The 24,946-nt window shown below is 41.2% G+C and overlaps 2 protein-coding genes across 6 annotated transcripts in view; one reads left to right on the forward strand and one right to left on the reverse strand.

Annotated features, from left to right (window-relative positions):
- The window catches only part of gldn (gliomedin), a 5,291-nt gene extending 2,394 nt beyond the window's left edge, over positions 1-2,897 (forward strand). The window contains exons 5-10 of the mRNA XM_008289457.1: positions 308-409; positions 559-675; positions 902-985; positions 1,078-1,203; positions 1,290-1,440; positions 1,529-2,897. Coding sequence (XP_008287679.1) covers positions 308-409; positions 559-675; positions 902-985; positions 1,078-1,203; positions 1,290-1,440; positions 1,529-1,994 — 1,046 coding nt within the window. The 3' untranslated portion in view covers positions 1,995-2,897. The remainder of the gene's footprint in view (positions 1-307; positions 410-558; positions 676-901; positions 986-1,077; positions 1,204-1,289; positions 1,441-1,528) is intronic.
- dmxl2 (Dmx-like 2) overlaps positions 2,571-24,946 on the reverse strand; it is a 44,963-nt gene continuing 22,587 nt past the window's right edge. For 3 of the 5 annotated variants that reach the window (XM_008289455.1, XM_008289454.1, XM_008289452.1), the window contains 29 exons: positions 23,907-24,017; positions 23,597-23,766; positions 22,615-22,712; positions 22,333-22,498; positions 21,602-21,866; positions 21,271-21,473; positions 20,714-21,100; positions 20,093-20,275; positions 19,669-19,965; positions 19,378-19,569; positions 19,180-19,256; positions 18,724-18,854; positions 17,928-18,173; positions 14,928-15,118; positions 14,653-14,786; positions 14,481-14,566; positions 14,055-14,256; positions 13,111-13,228; positions 11,355-11,420; positions 10,431-10,517; positions 10,015-10,136; positions 9,763-9,901; positions 7,752-7,812; positions 7,445-7,572; positions 7,277-7,354; positions 7,058-7,149; positions 6,918-6,970; positions 6,603-6,820; positions 2,571-4,517 (listed from right to left, as the gene is read on the reverse strand). In XM_008289455.1, the coding sequence (XP_008287677.1) occupies positions 4,308-4,517; positions 6,603-6,820; positions 6,918-6,970; positions 7,058-7,149; positions 7,277-7,354; positions 7,445-7,572; positions 7,752-7,812; positions 9,763-9,901; positions 10,015-10,136; positions 10,431-10,517; positions 11,355-11,420; positions 13,111-13,228; positions 14,055-14,256; positions 14,481-14,566; positions 14,653-14,786; positions 14,928-15,118; positions 17,928-18,173; positions 18,724-18,854; positions 19,180-19,256; positions 19,378-19,569; positions 19,669-19,965; positions 20,093-20,275; positions 20,714-21,100; positions 21,271-21,473; positions 21,602-21,866; positions 22,333-22,498; positions 22,615-22,712; positions 23,597-23,766; positions 23,907-24,017 (4,511 nt within the window). In that variant the 3' untranslated portion in view covers positions 2,571-4,307. The remainder of the gene's footprint in view (positions 4,518-6,602; positions 6,821-6,917; positions 6,971-7,057; positions 7,150-7,276; positions 7,355-7,444; positions 7,573-7,751; positions 7,813-9,762; positions 9,902-10,014; positions 10,137-10,430; positions 10,518-11,354; positions 11,421-13,110; positions 13,229-14,054; positions 14,257-14,480; positions 14,567-14,652; positions 14,787-14,927; positions 15,119-17,927; positions 18,174-18,723; positions 18,855-19,179; positions 19,257-19,377; positions 19,570-19,668; positions 19,966-20,092; positions 20,276-20,713; positions 21,101-21,270; positions 21,474-21,601; positions 21,867-22,332; positions 22,499-22,614; positions 22,713-23,596; positions 23,767-23,906; positions 24,018-24,946) is intronic. The other 2 variants (XM_008289456.1, XM_008289453.1) reach the window with 1 other exon arrangement.

Here is a 24,946-nt window from a genome sequence, read left to right on the forward strand (position 1 = left end):
ACTTCTTTCCTGCCCATGTATCACATCCGATTTTATTCATACCAGTTTCTAATTCATAAATGAGTGGGGAGCTTTAAACATCTGCCTTTCTTTCACATTCTCAACTAATATTATTCATCCTTGTGGTTTTGGCCTTCAGTTGAATGAACTGGAAACTCTCTCAGAATATTCTCCCACTTTCACTCTGTTGGAGGACATGATTCACGCCAGCAAGTCAATGGAATAATTCATGCTCTTAACAATGGAGCAAAGTGCGTTGACGTTATGAATGCAATCTTTTAGTCACTTTGCACAATTTCTTCCACAGGTCCGCCAGGTGAGAAAGGAGAGCCAGGGGGACAAGGAGAGCGAGGAGAGCCCGGTCCGCCCGGAGAGATGAGCCAACCATCCAATGATGTCATTATTGAGGGCAAGTTTCTCGGTTTCTTGAACTATTTCGTAACTAAATTGAATTGTTGTTGGATGGAAGGATTGAAAAACAGCCCTCATAATGTCCACACATGCATTTGCCGTTGAACAAACCTAGCTCTGAATTGAGAAGTTTTCTTCTTTGGACAGGTCCTCCTGGCCCAGCAGGGCCTCCTGGACCTATGGGCCCTCCAGGACCTCCCGGACCTCAGGGACCCCCCAGAACAAGGCACCAAAGAGCCCACCTTCAAGCTGCTCATACTTTGGGTGAGTGGACGCAAACAGTTTGCAGTTGGAAACAGTAGCTGACAAAACAATCTCACCTTTCTTTCAAACAATCTTCCCCGAGGCTTAGATGTTCAAATTTTCATTCTTCAACACTGGGGAAGATTGTATATGATTGACCAAAAAAATCTGCTACTATATGGACATTATGCTGAGATTGTTTTACGTGTTTTCTGTGAATAAAACAAGATGAAATTGTCTCTAACAGGGCTGTTGCACCCAATTCCCAATGATGAAACCTCACATGTAAAGGAGGCTATGAAACGTCACGAGAAGCCCGCCAAGAAGAACGGTACGTTTTTTTTAGATAAGCGTGTCTACATTCACAACACATGGTGTGTGGAAGGAAACTTGTAAGTTCTTTGTTCTTTTGTTTTTCCTCAGAGTGCCTGATAAAGTCTCTGATCAACCCCAGGAATGTGACAAAGATGGAGAGCACGTTTGGCACATGGATGAAAGACACCGCTCAGCTGAACGATGAGAGAATATGGGTGGCAGAACACTTTTCTGGTGGGTTGTTTGCAGAGAAAACTACTCTAATAAGTGCTACAGTAAGTTGTGTTTTATCAGGTAACATTTTGCTTGTTCTTCTCCAGGTCGTGTGGTGAAAGAGTATCAAAGCATCGCCTCCTTTCAGAGCAACAGCAGCGACATTGTGGACGTTAGGAAGTTCTACCAAGGCTGCGGCCACACTGTTCACAATGGTTCCCTCTATTATCACATTGCTGGTACTTCCAGTATTGCCAGGTGAGCTCAAAAGCAGTGTGATGAAATCCTGTCGTTTTGATTAGTTCCATTTCCTCCAATTCACATCTTGCTGTTTGTTTGTTCCCAGATTTCACTTCCACACCAAGAGCCTTCGCACTCTCACCATAGACAACGCTTTGTACCACAACCTCGCCTATCTGCTCCACAACTCCAAGACCTACTTCAAGCTGGCAGCAGATGAGAACGGCCTGTGGCTGATCTTTGCGTCCAGCTTAGATGAGAGCATCATGGTGGCCCAGCTGGACCAGAAAACCTTCTCTGTCACATCCTACATCAACACCACCTACCCCCGCACCAAGGCTGGTAACGCCTTCATCGCATGTGGAGTCCTGTATGTCACCGACACCAAGGACAGCAGAGTCACCTTCGCATTTGACCTGCTGAAGGGAAAGCCGGTCAATATGACCTTTGACCTGAGGTCTCCTGGTGGAGTGCTGGCGATGCTCTCCTATAGCCCGAAGGACAGACACCTGTATGTGTGGGACCAGGGATACGTCAGGCTCTTTGTGGTGCACTTCATCTCTGATGAGTGAAAATCATGCTGTCTGAACATGACAGCACACAGACGTGACTATTAATTTACATATTGAGAACAGAAGGCTTCCTGACTACTGACTTATCACTCCATCGTTGGAAATTAGTCACGTTAAGGTTTTCAGGAGGGACGTATATGTTAAATTTCTATTGTCCAGTGGGACATTCCTGTAAAATGTAAGGTTTTTGTTTAATAATAATAATTGTGAAACTGCAAAAAAAAAAGTGTACACTGCTGTATTTATATCCAGTTTGCAATGGAAATATGAGATTTTAGAGTTACTAATGATGTGAAAACCATGTTGTATGAGCTGACAATTTACACTAATTGGATCTATAACTCAGTTATTGTCACCATCTGTTTTAAGTTGTTGCATTATTCATTGTATTTGCATGAGTCACCTTTAATGTGTTTTGTTTTGGTTTTTTTTTTATAGATGTACATGTCCTCCCCTTCATTTTTCTGTACATATAGACACTCCACCAATCTTTGTAACGAAGCAGCATGGCCCTCCGTTTGCTTATTCCTCATGACAGAAAATAACAATTAAAAAACCAGCGCCAAATCATCCTGATGAAATAAAAAGAATTTATTCACTTTACAAAGGTAAAACTGACCATGACCTGTTCTCTCACACACCTTCAGGCTCAAGTGCCCTTGTAAGCGTCTACCCATGATATTGGCTTCTTTTGCATTATTACATGCACACGCACATACACACCAGACACCAGCAGGACCATTGGTAAAACACTTAAGATACATACAGTACACGTAGTGGGCAGAAAGAGGGAGAGAAACACAAATTTCTTTAATAAATACCATACATACACTTAACAAAAGTTACAACTAATCCAACTGGTATGATACAAACCAAAAATAAAGAAATGCTTTCATGTTTGTACAAGCTGTTGTGGTAGTTCATATCTATATATATATATATTTATATATATTTATATAATTTATATATTAAAACTATTTCAAACGTTTTACTACTAGGCCAAATAAAGCCAGACATTCATTTGTATATAACAGTTTCTTCTTCAATAACCTATTTATTCGAAATAAACTTTTAGTGTCTCCAGAATTTGAGTGCAAATATCTATTCCTTATAGATGAAACAGTAAAAACAACTAGCGAGGTAACACACACTTACATACAGTAGACTGTGTTGCACATCTCCCAGTCAGATACAGTAAAACCCCTTACATTCCTAAAATAAAAGGCAATAAGTTAAATAGTTTTACATAGGAATGGTCAACCAAACAAACACAAACATATAAATAATTTAAATAATAAAATCAACTCAGTAAAAAAAAAAAGAAAAAAAAGACTAATTCAAGATTCTCTTGTGCAAAAACCAGAAGTGAACCTTTGTGTTTCTGCTCTGGGTGGGTAGGTGGGTGCTTAGCGTTTGGACCAGACAGATGGAAACATTGAAATCACAGTCACAGAAGTAAAACACATCATCTTCCAAACAGGAATGTTCTAGCAGTGAGTCTGCCGCACAAACAGGCATTTGAGGGCAGGTGGGCGGGCAGGCGTACAGATGGCGGACACAGCAGAGTGAACACGCACTCGTGGGCCAAACTGGGTCGAGCCGAACCCAAACCTCGAGAGGCCAGAGTGAGCGATGGGCAGCCAGTGAAGTAGAGGGTTTGGGGGGAGGTGGGGTGTCACTATTAGGAGCAATGCACCATCAACTCTTCCAGAAGGGCTAAGAAAAGCCGGGCAAAAAGGCAGGAGGGGGGGTAAAACCATTGAAACAAAATGCAGATTCCAACAACTCGATTCACACTGGAAACCACTGACTTAAGAACAAACCACAGTGCTGGTTACAGTAGATGCTAAGAGATTTCAGCTGTGGGCACAAAATGACGACAGTTACACACTTTTAAAATTTTTGCTTGAGCACTTTTACAGAGCACTATCAATAGACCTGTGATTGCACCGCGTAACGAGAACAGGACATGCATAGCTTCCCTATGGACACACTCTAAGAGTAGAGATTCTTCAATAAAATTACAATAAATCTAGCTTTAAAATCAAGTATGATACCTTTTGCTTGTAACTTTGTTTTTCAGCCTTTGGGAAAAAAATGTTTGCAGCTCCGTTTGTCATTCTGGATATGATTTACATCAGCGGTAAACCCATGAACACGTCGCACTCTGAAAGATGCCAAAAGCATGGCGACCTTCTGACTAATTCTTTCCCCATCCTTTATGCTATTAATGCCTAGAGAGTGTTACATAAGCTTTTGTGTTTTTTCTTTCCCTCTCATTCCTCTTTGGACCCTCAGAAGTGGAAGTAGGCATTACAGGATGTCGACCAAGCTGCTAGGGATGTTGTAGCGGTCGGGCAGGACCCTCATCTTTAGGGTGCCGTCTGCTCCACAGGTGAAGATTCGGTTTCCGGGTCGCGTTTCCACTTGCATCACGCCGGCGCCAATGTTGCGGAAGATGGACTGCTTGGCATGTTCGGTGCTGAAAGAGTGCATGAGCCCGTGGCCGGCTAACTTCCACACCTGGAAATACAGCAAGTGAGAGAGAAAAGAGAACACACTTTAAGTTTCCTTTAGCCCTTTTCCAACTACTTCCTAATGATGTAATTATGAGGAGCCGATACTGAAAAAAGTGAACTTTGTCAGTTGTTGAATTAATTAAACGCATCTATACTAAACTTAATTAACATGTTTGTGTTACTATTAAAACCTAGTCCACTTAAGTTAGTCATTGCCGTATTAATTATACTGCGAAATTAGTTCCAACATAACAAGGTTTTGTGGAAAAAGTTGACATAACTGTTTTAAGTAAATTCAATAAATTATTTTTTCAGTGTACATCTGCAAACGTGTGCCAAAGTGAGTTTGAGTTAGCCAATGATTTCTCTAAGTGCCGTAAAAACAACTTTGCACTTAATAAAGCCACATTTACACATAGAGCCGGGTATTTACAAAAATGGATCTACATTTTCAAAAATAACATTGTTCATACCAGATAGTTAAAAAAAAAATCTTTGTTTACACAAACCCGCATAAACAGGTCGTTAAGAGCTGCTATGAGCATGCCAAACCTATAGGGGGAAGTGTAACCGGAAACATAAAGCCATGCTAGCCAATCAGAATCCTAGAAAAAAACACAACAACAAATGGCACGAATGACTTCCTGTTACTTCAACGACAATGGCGCAAGGGTCGTTTGGACCGACAGAGAAGTGGAGCTACTCCTGAATGTGATGTTCACGTACAAAACAAGTAAAATACTTGAAATTATTGACTTTCTATCACAGTAGCCAAACTGTAAACAAGTTACACACATATGATGTTGATGACACTTTTGTTGCACACTGTGACGTCAAACTCCGTCTCCTCCTTTCTACACGCAAATGTAAAGACAGAGTCTTTCCAAATCTCCACTTTGGCCGGAGTTTGCAGGTATGATTGTTTTCTGTGACTTGTAGCTTCGTCAACGTGTAAACCAAAGGCCCAAACACATTGAAATATCACTGTTTTTGCTACGTGTAAATGGGACCTAAGTCTATTTCTGTTTTTCTGTTTAACAGCATCCAATGACTAATGCGTCAAAAGCTTATTATGAGCAGAACTGGTTACAGAGGTAATAACATGAGTATATTCATGCATTTATTCATTGTATGACCCAATCAAATTGTGCAATACAGCGTTTGACTAATCAGAACCACAAATGGGGGATAAAAACGGCAAGTTGTGCTTCATGTACTGGACCATTTCTTGCCTGGGAGATTTGTTGTCTGAGTAGTTTTCAAGCAAAACCGGCAAACACTTTATAGCCCCAGTTTCTGAGATTTCAAGGGATTGTGATAGTTTCCATTCTATCAACCAATTAGTTTTCTGAGGATGTGACCTGCAGATTTATCACCATGATATATAATAAATATTTGTAGAGGAGTTACTATAGTGGATCCCATTTACACTCCATATTGGCAAGCCATGCTCGGCTTTAATTTAAATATACCAAACATCAAAATACAGTTATATAAACTGTCACTGTCCTAGTTTCTTCAGACTCCAGATTTGCAGATGCAATATTTACATATATGGTGCTGTGCAGAAGTTATAGCTCCTGTAGTCAGACTCATAAAAGACTATCCTCAGTGACTAGAACAACCTGCAATGGAAGGTTTGGCCCCCACAGAACACCGACAATCGAGTCACTCTGGGATTACATAAAGAGACAGAAGCAACTGAGACAGAAGAAATGGGGCAAATTCTAAGAAAACTGGTTGGAAAAATACACCTGCCAAGTTTCTTCTGTTTACTAAACTTTCTATAAGGTTGTCAAAAAAACCACCACTTTACTTTTAGTGCTATAAACCTTTGTGCAGTCTGCAAACTTGATAACACTATGAGCATGGGTTACGGATGTTTAACTTGACTACCCACTTGGGACTGTAACACAAACTATGACAGTCCTGCATGAGGTCACGCTCCAGAGAAACTGTACCACTACACTGTACAATATGTGTACGAGGAGGATGGATTTCAGCGTACTTTGAATAAGTCACAAATCCTCAACACACAAAGTTAATGTGTTTTGGCAAGTCAGTGAGTGAGTGATGGAGCGTGCGTCACCTTCATGTTGCCCTCTGCGGAGCCAGTGACGAAGAAGTCCTCGAAGGCATCCAGTGCGAGGGCTTTGATGGCTGAGTCATGGGCCTGGAAAGTATGGAGCAGCTGCCTCTGGCGGATGTCGAACACACACACAAAGCCCTTTCTGCCTCCAGTGATCAGTAACTGCTGTTTAGGAGCATACTGAAGCACAGTGGCCCCGTTCTCGTGACAGGGGAACGCTGCAGGAGTGGGTGGGAAGAAATGTGAGATTTGATGATAAAGCAACTTGAAATTAGGAAAAATGATGGGCTTGCTTGGATATTTGGGATTTCTTACCGTGGACCATGGTATTGCTGGGTGAAATCAGAGTGTCCCACAGGCAAACATTTCTATGGATAACATAAAGCAAAATTAATACGAGGCAGCTGATAAAAACAGATAAAGGGTGGTATTTGTTTAATAGTGCAGATGTTAACCTGTTGTCATTGGACTGTCCAGCTGTGGCGATGAGGCTGGAGGACGTGATGAAGGCAAAGTCGCCGCAGGTCTTAGTGTGGCACTGCCAACTCTGGCAGCAAGAACAAGACAAGAAACAGCACATATTCATTTAAATGATTTAGCTTTGATGTCGATTTGATGTTTTGTCCGTGCTGTGATGGTAAATAAGGATTTGAGCTGCTGGGAGGTGACCTCACCAGGTAGGGTTTGGGGTTGGAGGATGTCTGGTTGACTTGCCAGAGGCTGAGGAAGCCCTCTCCATCAGCGACTCCACACTGCGAGATGTTTTCAAAGCAATCAGATATAATCACACAAAATAGACAAAACACAGCTGTTACTCTGTGTGTGTGTGTGTGAGCTTGTACCTTATTGCCCTGGGAGTTGAAATAGAGCCGGGTGACTCTAGCGTTGCCTGCTTGTCTGAAGCAAATGAGTTGCTGAGGTCTGTTCCATTCAAACATTCTCACACTGCCATCCTGAGCCCCCGTCATGTCTGACGCACGAGCAGACCCGAGCGAACGCACACAGAAACAGGCCAAAGGCGGAGAGAGAGACGAAGGATACAAAAAAGATACAAAACACAGAGAAAAGAAGGAATTTAATGGAAGATGTTCATATTTAAAATATGCTGTATACCAGTTATGGTTTTCAGTTTTCAATGAAGGCACTTACAATACTGATATATGGGATGGGATGTCATTCTCTTCACGTTGTTTAGATTCCTCTTCATAATCTGAAAAACATCAGTGAAACCATACATTTATTCAATATAACATACCGTGTTTAACAATTGCATTAGACCACCTGTCTAATTTGTAAAGCACTGTATAAATGCATAGACCATCCAGCATCATGAAGGCCTTTAATTCACACTCAGCTCTCGACGTTTCACCATTTTAAACAGGAATGAGGAATTTCAAACTGAAGTCACCTTTTCATACCCAAACTTCAGCCGGCTCACTGGGCTGCTCTGAGAAGTCAGACATTAATCAAGCATAACGTTCAACCATTAAAACACATTTTTCTGTTCAGGAATGCGAGTAAATAACTAGAATTTGACATCTTCATCAAGAAATGACAATGTGCTTTACTATTTTTTCTTTTTTTTTTGTAAAACAGCAAATTTGAAAATTAATAGTTAAAATAATAATTATATTTTAGCATTAAAAACATCATTTCAGTTAGATTCTACATACTGGTGAATCATGTTTTTTACAGAAACAAAACAATATATAGATATTGGTAATTATCAGTGCTGTTAATTTAGGACATAAACCTTATACTGGGTGGTGGTCTAATAAATTTGTTAAGCACTGTATATTTAACACCAGATGTCTAGAATGTGTAATATAATTTTCAAGTTAAATAAATCCTGTATGAAATCTTAAAATGACACCCATTTGTTTTAATTAAAAAAAACACTTGTTCTGTTCAGTACACTCTGTCACTCCTCACTGGACTGTGACTATGCACATTTCAATATACATACGCTGAACTACACTTTAACACATGGAATGCACCATCTGTTAAACCTGACCTGATTCCATCTGTGTTCAGAGATTTCACCTTGACTCAATCTTAAGCTCATTGCTTTGCTTTCAGAAATTCTTTAATGTCAGCTATATCTCCAATGTGTTGCGCAAACAAACATTACCGTGTAACCTGTTTACAGCTTTTACACCTACGTATTTTAGTGTCGGTTTAACTTAATTTTTCATATGGAAATTTTGTCTTTTCTATTTTGTCAGTAATCCCCCTAACATACCTTTATCAGGAGCTGATGTCTTAGCGTGGTTGTTCTTTACTTCTTAATAACACAATATTAGCTCAAACAGGAATCATGAATCTCTGAGCAGATAGCATCCGTGCAGTTTTGAAAAACTGCAGGAAATATGAACGTGTTAAACCACAAACCAGCAAATAAGAGTTGGGCAAACTTCTCTGCTTCAACTCAGAACTTATCGACACAAAACAAAACATAAAACGAATCTAGAAGGTGTATTTTTCACGATTGGTATCATGATTAGCTGCACACCAGGAGATGAGGATCCACTGATTGGTAAATCAGGTATAAAATGACTGGAGACTAACAGCAAAGTTGAGAAAAGGTGCTTCAGAAGTCCACTGAACCTGTATGACACTGTCTGTCCTGTCTTCCTAAGTGTATCACACTACACATTTATCAACGTGGCTGGGACATGGAGAACCCTGGCCGTGTGTTAGCGTGACGCAAATCTGTACCTTGGGTAGCCGACTGTGAGAGCTGCTGCTATCTGTGTTTATATGCAGCCATCTCTGCCATGCAAACACGCCCGTCATCTGTATCAGCATCTACAGACTCAGCAGGCCAGCTGCTTAGTCGGCGTGGCTCTGTTACGCTTGACATTGATAAGAACTAAAAACATAAACTTTGCCTGAAAATGTGCAGGACTACAGAATGCATAACAAAAATACGTCTTTAAGAGTTACCTTTTTAATTAGAAATCAGAAGTTTCTCTCATGTTTACATTTGGGGTGAATAAAAGGACTGCAGAGTCATACCAAGGCTTTGATGCCATTTATGGGCTCTGAAACAGAACTTGGTTTCCCCCTACTGGTGTTAACTGACAACTGCATGCCCATTAATGCCTTGATTTGTTGAGCTTGTGGATAACTGTGTGTTCGTAAGTCAATGAGCTCGTACCACACTGGCTCCCATGCTGGTCTGACCACTTCCAAGCCATGGCATGGATGCAGAAACTGGCATCTGTGGTGGCGCAAATGGGACGGAGCTCGTCTGAGCGATGTTGGTTTGAGAGGAGCGATGGTCGATGTCGTCAGAGCTGTAAAACAAAACATAACCAATCAATCAGGGGTGGTTTTTGGAGGTTGTAAGTAAAAGGTTGGTGTGGTTTGGAAGGACAAAATGGCATCTATGATTAATTGTGAATCTGACCTGCGGGACTCCTTGTCAAAGTCGTCTCCTATCCAGGTGAAGGGCTGAACAGCCACTAGAGTGGACACATCCACCTCCTGGACATCATGAGTGGACGCCAGCACTATCTCGTTGGAGTTCGCCTGGGAGAGGAATGACGCAAAGAGGAGAGGGACAAGGTGAGACGAGGTGAAGGGTGTGCTTAGCAACAGCCTCCTCTAATTTCCTAGAAAGAAACTGATACGTATTAGTCAATTCAAAAGGTTCCTGGAAACTGTTGTATAATTTGATCCAGTCGCACAGAGTTACCTCTATTTACCCTTTAGTTAGTGGCAAAATACGTAGATATTTCCAGTAAATTATGGACCATTAAGTGTTTTCCAGTGTTTGTTTCTTAGTCACACACACACGCACGCACGCACGCATGCACCACTAACCTTATTGATGGCAAATGCCATGATGATATCAGACTCTTTGTGAATGATCTTAGCCTTTCCTCCTGGGTAGCCCAGATCTGCCTCCACCTGAAAAAGCCAAGAAAAGCAATACATCATAGCTGAAGAGACACTGATGCTACAGTAAGAGGCTCCGGAGCCACTGAGCAAAAATTTGTAAGATTAATACTTAGAAGACTATTTTCCTTCCATGAGAAGTTGGTCAGAAAAAGACTTTACTCTCCAAACACATGATTTGACCTATTAAGTTGCTCCCAAGTGATTCCCCGTTTAGTTACAGACAGTGTAATATACAGCTACCTTCAGAAAGAGTGATTATAGGGAAATGTCGCATGTAGACGTACACAAATATCTACAACATCATTGATTTGGGTTTCTGCAGTGACAAACCCCACACGGTTAGCAAGCCTCACAAAGCCCTGAAAGTGAGCATGCAAGTTAGTAGGTCTACAGTGTGTGCCAACTCTCTTAAATTCTTGCTTTTGGGTCCAGCAGAATCAGTCCGGCTAGAGAGGAGAAAGGAGTGAGAAATACAGGGAGACGTGTTACTGGTAAGGGATCGAATGTGATTGGTGGTTATGTGAGTGGATGTCATAAGTGTTTCAGTGAGTGGAAAAGATTAGACGGTAGATCTCAGCCTTAGAGCTTTAAGTAGATTTTATGCCAGAAAAATTCCCAGAGCAGTCACTATCAGGCCAAGCTGGAGAGGAGACGTCCAGCACTACACCCAGTTTGGTTCTATCTCTAACCACTAACCTTCAAACCAAAACACTGTGCAACTGGTGCACTTTTTTTTATTATGATTAATACACTTGCTCCTTCTAGCTTGGCTTTGCAGTGACTCTCCCAGACAGACAAAAGAACAGACAGAGCCAGGGCCTGGGCTGGTGCAGTAAATGATACTACCTTATAGGGACTGCTAGCTCCTGCTATGCAGTGTGGGCTTATACGGTCCATATGGTTCTCTACAGACTACACAACACACACAGAGGCAATATAGACACAGGACACACCAACACGGCACGACACAAACACATGCACAAACACAGAAAAATAAAACATGGAATGAAAAGAAAATGAAGAAGGCTGACAGGATCTTGATGCATACTTGGTGATAAAATGCAAATAACTGCAAACTCAAACCATTTCATTAATGTGGAGCTACAGACATAGAGCAGGATGAATGGAAATATGAACAGTGGATCTGACTGTCACAGTTGAATCTCAAGTAATCTGATTACTCCTGCCAGCAAAGACTGCTGTAATAATAAGAAACTAAGCACATTGGGACAATAATTCCTGGAAGTTTTTCTACTTTTGAACTAGCAGGGAAGTGATTGCATAATAATGAGTAATTCCAGACATCACAGAAGGCAGTGAACGGGCCTGGACTTGATTAAAGATGTTCAGGGAGTCAAAGCAAAGATAATGACTGTAAAAAAAAATTATCTACAACAGAGATAAATGCTTCTCTGTCTAAAACAGGGAACTGATACATTCATAACACTTGGTTTTCAAAATGCCCAACAGGTACATGCCTGTATGTGTGATAGTCACTTATTGAGACAACTGGTCAGTTTAAAGGCTTCAATAAATCATCATCTCCAAGCATACGGCTTGTGTGCAGTGTCTGTTTTCCATTCTTATGGGTGGGTTGATACTTATAGTCTATTATACACTTAAAATTAAACTTCAGATTGAATTAGTTTAAACATGTCTGGCTGTCATGAATGTCTGAATAAAAAAATAGCCTTGTTATATTTAAATAATATTATTGCTTAGTTAATTTAAAAAACAACACTTTTAATCCTCCAAATCTCAAAATCTGCTACCAGTTGGTTTGAATGGTATTATATTTTTCAAATATCCCCCAAATTATACCATTTATTATATATAAATAAAAGCACTTTTTTTTTTCTTCAGTGTGGGCACCTCCAAAAATGTTGCACAGGTTTTTTGAGTGTTTATAAAATAAATAATGAAAGAAATGCAACATGACTTATGGCACAATAGCTTTGTTATATGGCACAAAAGATATTTTTTATGTCTCTCTACTTCTACCCATGGTTGTTTTGATGGACATGTATGATTTTACACTGCAATGAAAACACAGCAAAATAAAAGTTTGATAGGAGCAAAGACCGCCTGGAAACTACCTGGGAAATCAGAAGGTTAAAAATTCATTTTAGTGTTTTTTTTTTTTGTTGCATATCTGTATCAGTCAACCTGTTTTTAAGCTTCTTTTGAGCTCTGTCTTTCTAACACTTTCCACTTTTCTCAACTGCATGACGGTTGTTCAATGACTACTCAGACGTCATAAATTGCCATGATTATGGGTGTTGTGCGGTTATGTGCGGTTACTTTGACCTTTTTTAAGCCACTTTTTTCCAGTGAAGTCACTGTGTCTCTTCATCTGTCGCTGAGTCATTTAAAAGGGCAACTTGACTTTTAAAACTATAATAACTAAATGTGAAACAGATCCACTTTAAAAATGCAATTTCCAAGACAGTACTGTCTCACATGAGAGCCAATACATTAATTTAGTTAGGGGATGCAAAGCACTAAAAAAAAAGGAAAATAAAACAATGGCAGGTTTATTAATCATGAACACTTAATTGGGGAAAAAATAAGCAAATTTTCTGTATGAATATTTTCTACTGACCTCGCTCTGCTTCCTTTTCTTAGTAAAGATGTAACGGATCAAAGTCTCCTGAAGAATTTCTTGTTTGACCAGGAAATGCCAAAGACGTCGGGCTGGAAAGGACTGGTGGTTCTTTGTCCTAGAAAAATAAAATACAGACAAGAACATGTCAGAAGCAAGCAACCTACTTAGATCATTAGGATTTTTATTATTATAATTTTTTAAAAAATAAAATCACTTACAATGTGATCTGATATTTCATGCATGATTGAAATTGGAATGACATCTGTTATGCTTTAAAGCATTAAGATATTCAAATGAGGCTGAAATGATCTTATTATTGTAATCTCCCTTCTTCTGTATTATCTACTTGAAGCATTTATATATCTTTGTGCAATAAACAGTACAGAAATTAGTTGTGTAGCCAAAGCACTTAAAAAGTTATGTAATAACACCAGTTAACTTTATGGTATTGTAGACAGTATGCCATTAATTAAGAACTGACATTGTATTTCTAGTTGTTTTATTTAAATTTCCACAGAGCTAATGGCAATGTAAGCCACATTAGCTGCACAACTCGCAAACTCTAAGGATTTTCCAATTGTTGTGGCGACATTGCCAATAAAAATGTAAGGATTTCTCCTGGATCTTCAGTTCCTGCATTGTAAGATCACACCTGGGTCAAATTCCTACTCGCCTGTAAAGCTGTGAGTCTATCTAGTTACGGGAGGACTCGAGGAAGGCAGAAGCAAATGTCCTCATATCCTAACAGCTCCTACTTCACACCTCCAAGTTTACAACAACCACAAAACACAATAAAAATTAAAAAAAGTATTTTCACCATATGAGACCTTAGAAAAACAAAACAAAACACAGATATCGTACTGTAAATGCCTTTCTCACCCAGACATAGTGTGTGAAAGTGCGTCTATATTTTTGTATGTTGTATATGAATTACTACTCACTTGAAGGGTGTGTTGTCTGGCTCCAGCATGGCCTTGTGTCGCAGTATGGCAGGGCCACCTCCAGCGCTGAGGTCAGTGGGGTAAGTGTTGATGTAGTTGGGAGGTGGGCCGTCAAACTTGTTCATTCGCTCCAGCAGAAGCTGTTCCCAGTTTTCTAATGTCTTCAGCACAGCGTTGCAAAGAGGGGAAGTGACTGGCAGGTCTGTGACACAAACATATATACATAGAGAGATCGATACATAGAGATCAACAGGATACATCACTGTATGTTGTGTACAGGCAGCAGAAACCGCAAAAAATATTTCATTTGTCTTTATTTATATTGGTGGATGCCCTAATTTATACAATTTAAATGTTTCGTGTATCCTCATAAAGAATAAATCTCTTTGTATATTATACTTAAAGAGCTTGATAGGGTGGGTGTACCTGTGAAGTCAAGGCCAGTGAGAGGGATGAAGTTCTTGACATTGTGATGAGCCAGTTTCACCATGACCAGGCGGATCAGAGCCCAGCTACGTGGCACACAGACATGCACAACCATTAAAATGAATAGAAAGTAAAACTGGACGTCACACAAGCAGGAGAGGCTGGGCCCTACCTGTAGGAGTTGGGGTCACAGTGCTCCGTCATCTGAGTGTCAGAAAGGAAGGCGTCATCATCGTCTTCATCATCCTCAGCGCCGCTTTCGTCTGAGTCATACAGAGCATTGCTGTCTGACAGCGGCAGGAAGGGCTGAGAGGGAGGAAATAATGATGGGAGCGAAAAAAGCAAATGAAAAAGGGAGACAGAGGCAGACAGATTGAGCAGTAAGTTTTTAATAACCTGAAGACTGTGAATCATAGAATTCATTAGTGAACTCATCCGGTGCCTTACTTTGGCCACAAAGTAATCCCACATGCTCAGCTCTGGGGGGATGAATTTCTCCCTGTATGCGGGTCTCTCTGTGGGAACGGGAGGCGGGGTGGCCGGCGTCTCCTTTACGGGGCGTCCAGGAACCAGCATCCGCATGTTGAATCTGCGTCTGTAACGGTCCACATCCTCTGCTGGTTGCTGAGGGGGAGCGACTGTCGGAGAGGAGAGGAACAAAGAGATGGTATCTTTAAAACACAGCAAACCCTGATGGGCCAAATAGCAGGGGACTGCAGTGTGCTGTAGTTTTGTACAAGCAGTTTTGACTCATTTTAAATCCAAAAGAAGATCAAGAAATAGATCACAAGAAAGTGAACTGCATCCACACCCACTCAGAGCATAAAATACTCCACATCAGACACAGAGCTCAATTGCAAACAGTAACCTGGTAAAATTGTGGTTCCTGTCTGCATGTAAATTCACTCCTATGACTTTGAGTCATTACACACAAATGAAAATTGACACTTTGGAAAGGGAGATACAAACACAAACATTTAGGATGGAGCCACAGGGCAAGACACACAAGGTTGTGCACAAACCTGCACCATTATCCTGGGTGACTATCTCTGACATTGCACCAGACAAAACAAGACAAGACACAAACCAGAGTAGACAGCGCAGTTAGACACACAGATACTACACAGTCCATTACATAATTGAATCAGTAAATGTTTGACGTAGCGCTTCATACACACAAATACACACAGAAAACACATCAAACAAAGATGGCAAATTTGTTGAGCAGTCATGTGCTAAGCGTTTTTGTGTATCCACAGCACTTGAGGGAGGAAAGCATGATGAGATTGGCAGCTAGAACAGGTTTTGGGTGTTAATGAGTGTTAATTAGAACATGAGAGGGAGGCATCCATGTGTAACATTTCTGGATAGCTGTGTGTCTGTGACATGCATGCAAGTTTGCAGTGGCCCTCTAAAGGGCAGAGTTTTAACAAGTGATTACTATCAACAGGCTGGCATTTAAGATTGCCTCTCTTCAAAAAGATCTCTTCAAAAGGCTCTTAGCCTCGCTGAAAGCTACCTCAAACTCGACAGCAATATGGAGTCTAAATGCCAGCCACTATCTTCCTCCCTCACAAATACAATGTGAGCAAAAAATACTCTGGCCAAATGCAAATGGATAAACAGCATCAGGTTCAGTCAATAGTTTGAGATTTGTACATCAGAGCTATTCAAGATATCGCTTAACCCTCTGAACCCCAAACAGTTTGTGGGCATTTTTATTTTCGTCACAATTTTCCTCGCTGTGGGCTCATTTTTCATTGTAATATAAATTCTTGGAACTCTAAGGAAAATAGCACAACCATGGCCAGAAGTAGAGACAACTCAAAATGTCTTTTGTGCAGTTTAAGAAAGATATCGTAACAACTGGTGTTATTAATATTGAAAAAAAAAACGGTCTGTCTACATACTATAGATATTTTACTACTACTATTATCTCCTATCTGCTCTGTGTAAACACAGCCTGCAGTTCAGCCCAGTTCAGCTGAAAAGTCCCTGAATTTTTTGTTACGACTATTGGTCCCAGCTAAAACAAGTCAAGGCTTCATGTGCATATTTTTTATTTTTGTTTTATTTGTTTACTGCATCTAGTTATTGCAAATGGTTTATTTTGACAACTTTTTAAATGAGACATAATAGAATAAAATGATTTAGATTATATTTGGTTTATTTTCCAACAAAACTGAAAATCACACACGTTGAGTTCAAAAACTGCTGGAAAGTTAAAAATCCAATGATTCTCTCTGTTTTTACAGTTTCTGGTTGCAATAAATGGTGTCATCTTGCTGATGTTTTAGGGTCAGAGGGTTAAATTCTACAACAACAACAACAACAAAAAGAACAGATGTAGGCAAACAGCTGAATCACAACACACAAGAGCTAGTCTAAGTCTATAATGTACTAATTAAATCTACTACAACCTCCCCATGTACACTAACACTGGTCCATTAACAGTACTTTTAAATTCTACTAGCTAGATGAAACACAAGTAGGTATTACATCTGAGCTCTACAGCAGTAACTCACTGGTCTTAAAACCTTTCAAAGTGTACCTGGGTTAGTCTCGGATTCAGATTTAGCCTGAGAGGGCTGCTCAGCCTTGGCCTCTGAACACTCCTTGCTAGGCCCAGCTGTTGCTTCAGTGACATAACAAGATGAGCACAGAGGACGTTACAACATGTACATGCAATGCAGTTTGAACACACGCACGCTCACACAAACGCACAGCTGATGGCTTATCGTAACACTGAACAGAAATTATGTCTTCATAGCACTAGTGGGCTTTGTTGTTTGTAATGGGCATTCAGTAGTAGCTGCACGATAGAGAGAGAGGGGTAAGTCAAGCATCTGCGACAATGCAAACCTGTACAATTTCCATGCACTGCAATCCTGCAAACCAGCACTGCAATCCACCAGCCCAGTTACTCACAGCTGGCCTTAGTTGCAGGTGCCACAGTGCCCAACCCCTCTCCCCTTGAAACAGGAGGAGGGGGTCGTGTGGGGCGCTGGGTTTCAGTGGGGATGGGAGTGGGGTTTGGGGTGAGGTTGCTCTGCTCAGGTCTTCCTGTGTCTTGAGACTCCTCTGGCCTGGCTGCCTCAAAATCAGCTGGCACTGGGACACAGGGCAGAGGGCACACTCACACAAGACACTACACACCAGCAGCAGCAGCATCTTAGGAGCATCAACAGGACAGGACTAGGTGAACATCTATGTAATTATACAGACGTCCAGAGGGATGGATGCGCTTCCTTGGATGCATGTTATCAAAGACATATCGGGATGTAAAAAGCCAACAGATGGAAGAGAAGAAGACGACCAGAAGAGCAGAATAAAGGAGTAAAGGCAAATTAGGAAGACCATGAAAGAGGGCTTAAGACAACAAGGACATGATGGAAAAAAAAGGTATTAGTAATAAAGTAGTAAAAAAGTACAAAATAGTAATTGTACCTGGTGGGGCCTCGGGCCTCTTTGGCTTAATGATGACTTTGGCCCCTCCTCCAAAGACGGCAGCCCACATGCGGTTATTGAGGGGATGTGCTGCCAGGCGGAACAGTTCATTGCTGCTGTGAGTGCCCAGGCCGTGGATGAGCAGTGCAAGATAAACGGCCACAACCGCTTCGCACAGCAGCACGCTGAGCTTCGGCTGGTCTTCCTCCCTCGCTGATGTTAACAGAGAAATCAGGGACGACACACCTGCGGAGAGAAGACAGACATCCACACACCATGACATTTATATAAGACATTAACCTGTAATTTGCAAAAATAACTTGTGCAGTCTAACAAAAACACCGATGAAGAACTCATTTCTGAAACATTTGCATGATGGCGTGATCACTCTCCGTCTTTCCATTTCCTTCCCACAGGCCATGGAGCTCCTATTATAGAACACCATCTGCCTCTCTGCATAAACACAGACTGCCTGCTTTGCTCTGCTCTTTCTCTTCTGCTATTCATGTTCTCTCTCAATCATGTCTTTGATGCTCACACATATGCCATTTCCCCATCCTATGCATCCTGTGAGGATTCTGGAATGTGATCTAACCTGACTTCAGTCTCATTATAACTATGTTTGACATTATGACAACAGAAATGTTAAAGAAGAACCAACTTAATGCCAACAAAAATATCCTTTAAATTAAAAAAAAAAGAAAGAAAAAAAGCGTAGTTTTTGCCTAAAGCTTAGAGTCTAATTCAGCTGAACCTACAAAATGCCAACGGTTAGTAAAGCAGGAGACTCTGTTACCTGGCCACTGTGCAGGTGCCGAGTTGGGAGTTATATGTTCTTCAATGCTTTCTGTGCGGAGTCGCTTCCTCTCACTGAGTAACAGGCCCTGGTACACCATCCCTGTGAACTGGTTGGCCTCTGTTTGGCTGCTGCAAAGTCGACAAAAGAAAGGTAAACCATGAGATGTGACTGTACTTAATATGTGAGTTCAAAATTTTAGAAAATATTCTCTTTCTCTTGTAGAATGATATGAGATGATATATATCAACCTCTACTTTGAGCTGGAGTCAGGCCTAGCAATAAAAGCAAACTGTCCAAACTACTATCTGTGGTGTATTTTGAGAACTGCATAGTTAAAAACAAAAACAAATCTAGATGTTTTCAAGAGATTTTTCTTGTCAGACAGGAAAATAATATCTTGCAGGGACTGTTGCTGCAGGAACGTGTGGCACTGCAGTGAAGATGCACAGTTACCTGTAGCTGTGGCTGTCGCACAGTGCTTGATAGACGCAAGCAGACAGAGAAGCTGCTAGTGTGTGCAGAGAACTCACCTGAGGGTGAAAGACACATTTCATTATTTAACATCAAAATGAACACCCACATGGCTATGAGAAAGGATGCAGACTCTGTACTTAATGTGCATTTAGTTAAGATTGCTATTTGAGCTCTGACCCGATCCTCCAAGATTTCAGGATGCGGCGGGACATCCATGAACGTGACGGTGTGGAGGATGTCGTGAATGTGGTTGCTGAGGTGGAGGACGGGATTGGCTATGACTGTCTTCGTGGGGGCAATGCAAGCTGAGAGTAGAGGCAGTGTAGTGGGCAGAGGCAAAGGAGACTGCAGCTGCTTCACTGTGGTCTCCTGCAGAGTAAAACAGCATGATGTAATTTTGCTGGAAATTGTTTTGCATTAATACACTTTGAATACATAAAATATATGTGTCAGAGCGTGTATGGCTACCTGCTGGCTCTCCTGCAGAAGGAACAGAAGCTCCATACGAACAGATGTGACCCCCCCTCCCTTGGCTCCGTGAAGGCTGCAGTAGGACAGAAACACCCTCAGCAGGGCCTGGTTCTTTCTAAGCCACGCCTTGCGCCTCTCAGAGTGCTGCTGCTTTGCCTGAAGGCGACGGCGCTCCATCTGGTGACGCTCGTAGGCTCCGGCCTCTATACGCTCCAGTGCTTCATCGGATATGTCCACTGATCCTGTACGGTCTCCCCAGCGTTCCACTTCTGAATCTTCCTCTTTCCCCTCCACCTTTGTGTCAACAGTAGTCGTGGTGAATAAACATGGTTAACCAGGACGTAAAAGCCCTTTTGATAATACCTAGTATGTTTAATGTGCGAATTTTGCCAAGAGTACATGAAGTTCTATGAAAGTGTACCTTGTAGTTGCAGATCTTATGCATGGCTGCTATCTCCTTCTCCAGCCAGTTATAGAGCTGAAAGCGAAGCTTCCCTCCATCCACCTCAAAGCCTGTGGCCAGTGTACGCAGCTCAGTCATCAGGATCTTCAAACAGGCACGGAACTTCAGTTGCTCTGCTATCACGTCCACCTCTGACTCACCCTGAAATACAGGAGAGCGAGTTTAAGGAAAAAGCCAGCGCTGTGCCGGCTTGGGGACTTCATAGGAGCATTTCTGTGAAGTATAGAATATTTACAGCCATGCTAATTCCCAATTCAAGTCTTAGGCACACTTGCTGCAGGTTTCCATTTTGGCACTTTTGATGACTTTAACAAAAGATACCCTATTTGTATTTAACATAGTGGCCCTCTACTTCATTCACAAACTTTTCACAAAACAATTTCAAAATGGATTACAGGCTCAAAGCCGCTGCATTGGCTTAATTACGTAAATGATGGTTTATAGTAAGGCAGATCTCCTCTTGACTGAGTGTCCTGTCTGGCATGTTAAAACAACGTTCATTTGAATGCAAAATTTTGCTTAAGAAACAGAAGCGCTTATTCTTTATAAATGCTGAGGTTTTACATATGTTATAGCTACCTGTGAGTCCTCTCTTTGCAGTTTAGGGCCACCTTTCTCTGAGCCTTTGGTCTCAATCTCGGGTTTCTTCATGGTCAGACCGTCATCATCATCCTCATCTTCATCATCCTCCTTGTCTTCTCCCCAGTCCAGATTCAGTTCATCTTCCTCCACTTTGACCACAGGCTGGCTCCAGTCCAACCCACCAACGCTATCATTTCCTCCCCAGGCATGAGTAGGTGGTGCTGGGGAGCCCCAGTCCAGACCTCCCTGGGTGCCATTTTCCAAGGGTTGGTTTGTATTTAAGTTGGCCTTGGATGAAGCTTTGCTGAGAGGTGAGGAGCCAGATTTTTTGCTGACTTTGGGAATCTTGGAGAGCACTTCGAGAGCCAAAACTGGACAGCCAACCTACAGAAGTTGCAAATATGATAAATTATACGTATAAAAACGTGTATGCATGTTTGCTTTTATAGCTAACATTTTATCAGACCGCAAAATAACAGTAGCAGCATCAGTAGACACAAAGTATAGCTATATCAGAAGTACTGGACAAGAGTGAGCATTACTAACGATCCCACCTTGAAGTGTGCGTTGGCAGTTGTGAAGAACAGTTTGCGCTCTATCAGGTTGATTTCATCTGCGCTACTCTTCTCGGCGGTGAGGCCCACAGTTGTTGCCGTACCCTCTGGATTTGCAAAGTGCCGACGAATGATCAAGGGGTGTGTCCTCAAGTAATTATAGAAACTAAACACCACTGGGTTGCAAGATTTCACCATCACATCTGCCACACAAGAAGGATGAAGATAAGGGACAGGAAAAGACAATGCCTTTAGGAGTAGCACACAATGCAAATAATGAGCTGATGTCACTGGGTTTTGCTGTGCAGTATGGACTAAAATGTCGACTGACCAGGGTTCTCATCATCATCTTTTGGGATTCGCTCCAATAGTGTGTCAAGGGCTCGTGTGTAATCCTTCATGATCCAGTAGGCTATGCTGCGGAGGAAAGGGTCAGGGTGCAGTCTGGAACAGTGGTATGCACTCCCATCTCGGTTACAGCCCAGCACCTTCTCATACAGGAGGCCTTGGCAGGTGGAGGAATTCTCAAAGTCAGCCTCATAGAGTCTTGCTACTATCATGGCTAACTGGAGATCCTCCATCTTCTCCAGCAACACCTACACATCATGAAACAGTAGAATGTGTTAACACTGCGGGTTAAGTAAGAAAGTGCAGAAATTGAAGGAATTTTGTAGACGTAATTTTCCCCTGCAACCAACACAAGCAGCTGAAACATACAAAGCACAAACGTCTATTTCCTATTTTCTGCTATCTGTATATTTTGACTCTGTGGTGTAAAAAACCCTAGCCAAGGAAAACTTTGCATGATTGCTGTGCATCTTATCAGCGTAATTTAGGCTTCTCTCTAGTGATTTAAAGGCTGCAGAATAACTCGCTCTCTCAGCAACAGATATCTGCACTGTTGGTGATGTAGTGGTTTAATTCTCAGACCGAGACACTTTCACAATCGTATTGCCACTGTAAGGGAAACAAAAATGGAGTGCTGGAGTAGAGTTAACAGTAATAAGCAGTTCTGTCTATCTTCTGTGAGGATAAAAGAGTGTGTTTTTGTGTGGTTCAAACCTCTATGGCGTCTTTGAGGGAACCAGCCAAGAGGAAGAAGGCAGCGGACTGTTCAAAGCGCTGCTTTCCCAGCAGGGAGAAAGCATTTTTCAGCGCTGCCTTCCGCCAGCGGTCTTCAGTGAAGTTGTTCTTGAAGAACTGAGTCATCTTCTCATCATGCTGAGACCTGAGAGGAGAAAACCACACAGCTTGGTATACCACAGTGGTTTAGCAAGAAAGTTATCGCAAATTATACTATAATGCATTTAAAAAATCAGTACATGCTCAGAGACAATGTCCTACCTGAAGAGTCCCCACAGGACAGCTTTCTTCTTCATTGCCAAGTAGAACAGAGCAGCATCTAAAGGGTCATTGTGCCTCTGGAACGCAGCTTTACCTAACTGATTACACAGAGACATTACAGTTACTAAATCAGTAGGTCTTCACATATCATCAGTTATGATATGAGCGCACTTCAAGCACAACAATCAAAATATCAAACTGCCCTAATTACAAATCATGACATATTCCAGTACAAATATTCCCCCTACTTAGCTACGGTTAAAGATCTGGGTATATTAACCATTTGCCTTTGTTAGCAAAGCTCTTTGCAATATTAGCTGCTTAACAAGCCGTATAAATGGATACTTCTCATGCTAATTTCATTACTGCACAGAAAACAGAATGTATAGTACAGAGAAGAGAACAAATTCTAGAGAAAAAGCAGCAAAAAGTGCCACAGTTTTAATTGCTGGGCATTTGCATAGGACTGTGATACGTCCCTATATATACCTGATCTGGTCATCATCTGGAAAAATGGAGTCTGCACTCAAATATTATTGCTTCTGGGTGTGTTATTAAATTATTACCTTATGTTAACCTTTTAAGTTTAAAATCTCCCTTTTGCTATAAGCAGGACAGTAATTTAATGAATGTCCTTGGGAGCATTATTACCAATGTGCAGACTCTATGTGTCTCGATGAAGACATATATGGCACCTAGAATTCATCACACTGATATTACATTTGCCTGTATTCATCCATCCATCCATCCATTATCTATACACTGCTTAATCCTCACTAGGCTCGCAGTATTCATCAACCAATCTATCCAGTTTCCTTTTTTATTTAATTGCTACTACTTATATCACTGTCCTAAATCTACAAATCAATCAACAAAATACAAGAATTGAAAGTATACTGTACTTGCATCATGAGGTGATCAAGTTTCAAGTTAGATCTTAATTAAGCATGTAGTATTTTTTAGTTTAAATTTGCCATGGTACCTTCTCCACCATTTTGCGCAGAGTGTTGATGTTCCGTATCCACCAACCAACTCCTACTGCTCTGAGTTCAGACCACTGTGGGTCGCCTCTCTGCATCGCTGGGATCATGTTCAGCAGCTCCTCTTCTGCCTCAGAGTGGAAGGCCCATGCAAAGTGGCATGTTGAAAGGCCTACCATAGAGACAGACGGAGGAGAAAGAGTGAGCAAGATGGCTCCAAGTTTAATCCCAAAATAAAAAGAATTTGATATATTTTCATGCAAAACGTTTATTATATGTATCACAGCAGCAGGATACTGAAAGGTGTTTTACCCTGGTGGAGCAGCTGCATGCGATAGAGTGGGGGCAAAGAGGTGAGCAGGCAGGTATGAAGACGCATGGCGAGCAGATACCTCAGTCCACATTCATCGAGAGCCTCTCCACCTACACAAACAGCAGGGAACTGTCAGCTTTGTCACTACGTTTCCATACGCAACTCTATTAAAAAGGCTACCAGAAAGCAAAGTCTTTTTAAACGCCAGTATCACTTGAGTTCATGCGATGCTGTTGGAGAATATGTCTGCTATCCTTGAACCTTCTTACCCTCCCTGTGCTTACTTAGCCCAGGAACAACCTGCTAATGTCTTCCTCTCAAAAGACTAAATAAAAAGGATGAAATATTGAAGAATTACGACAAAGATAATGAAAAAAGTGCAGAGGCGCAGTATATCCACTGTTGTTTATCTTACTAAAGATTTGATGGCTGGAGATTAACTATATGCAGGAACACACAATCAAGAAAAATTGTGCTTAGCTTATATGTTTATAACCTTTACTCAACATTAATGCAGTATTATCTCATACCAAGGGTAACAGTTAATGGACTGGAAGGCAGTGAGCCAAGCTGGCACACCAAATAACGATAGAAAACCATTTTGCAGGTATATGTGCATCTCATATCTTATATACAAATTGTGTGCTGCCAAATAAAGAATGCTTTCGTCATCCACAAAGGAAAAAGTCTCTTGTCACTTGTCTGAAGAAAAATAACTCTGGAGCTAGTCAGTGACTTGTTCAAAGACTGGGAGGATTCAAGTACACAAAAGGTAAAAAACTACAAACATAAAAGTTTGGTTTCACTCTAAGTTAATACAAAAACACTTAAAAAATAGATAAAAAATAAAAAATTTTAAAACAATACAGATGGACAAGAGGTCAGCAATTAAATATTGACTTAAATACTGAGAGAAACATTTGACGAGTTGAAAAAAGAAGTGCAAGAAAATTAGCATACAAAGAAATGATACGTTAATATGGATGGCTAGCATTAGAAAAAAAAAGAAAAGTGAGTTTATTATTCCTGTTTAAGTAAC

Source organism: Stegastes partitus, unplaced genomic scaffold (genome assembly GCF_000690725.1).
Source record: "Stegastes partitus isolate 25-593 unplaced genomic scaffold, Stegastes_partitus-1.0.2 Scaffold615, whole genome shotgun sequence".
Taxonomy (NCBI): domain Eukaryota; kingdom Metazoa; phylum Chordata; class Actinopteri; family Pomacentridae; genus Stegastes; species Stegastes partitus.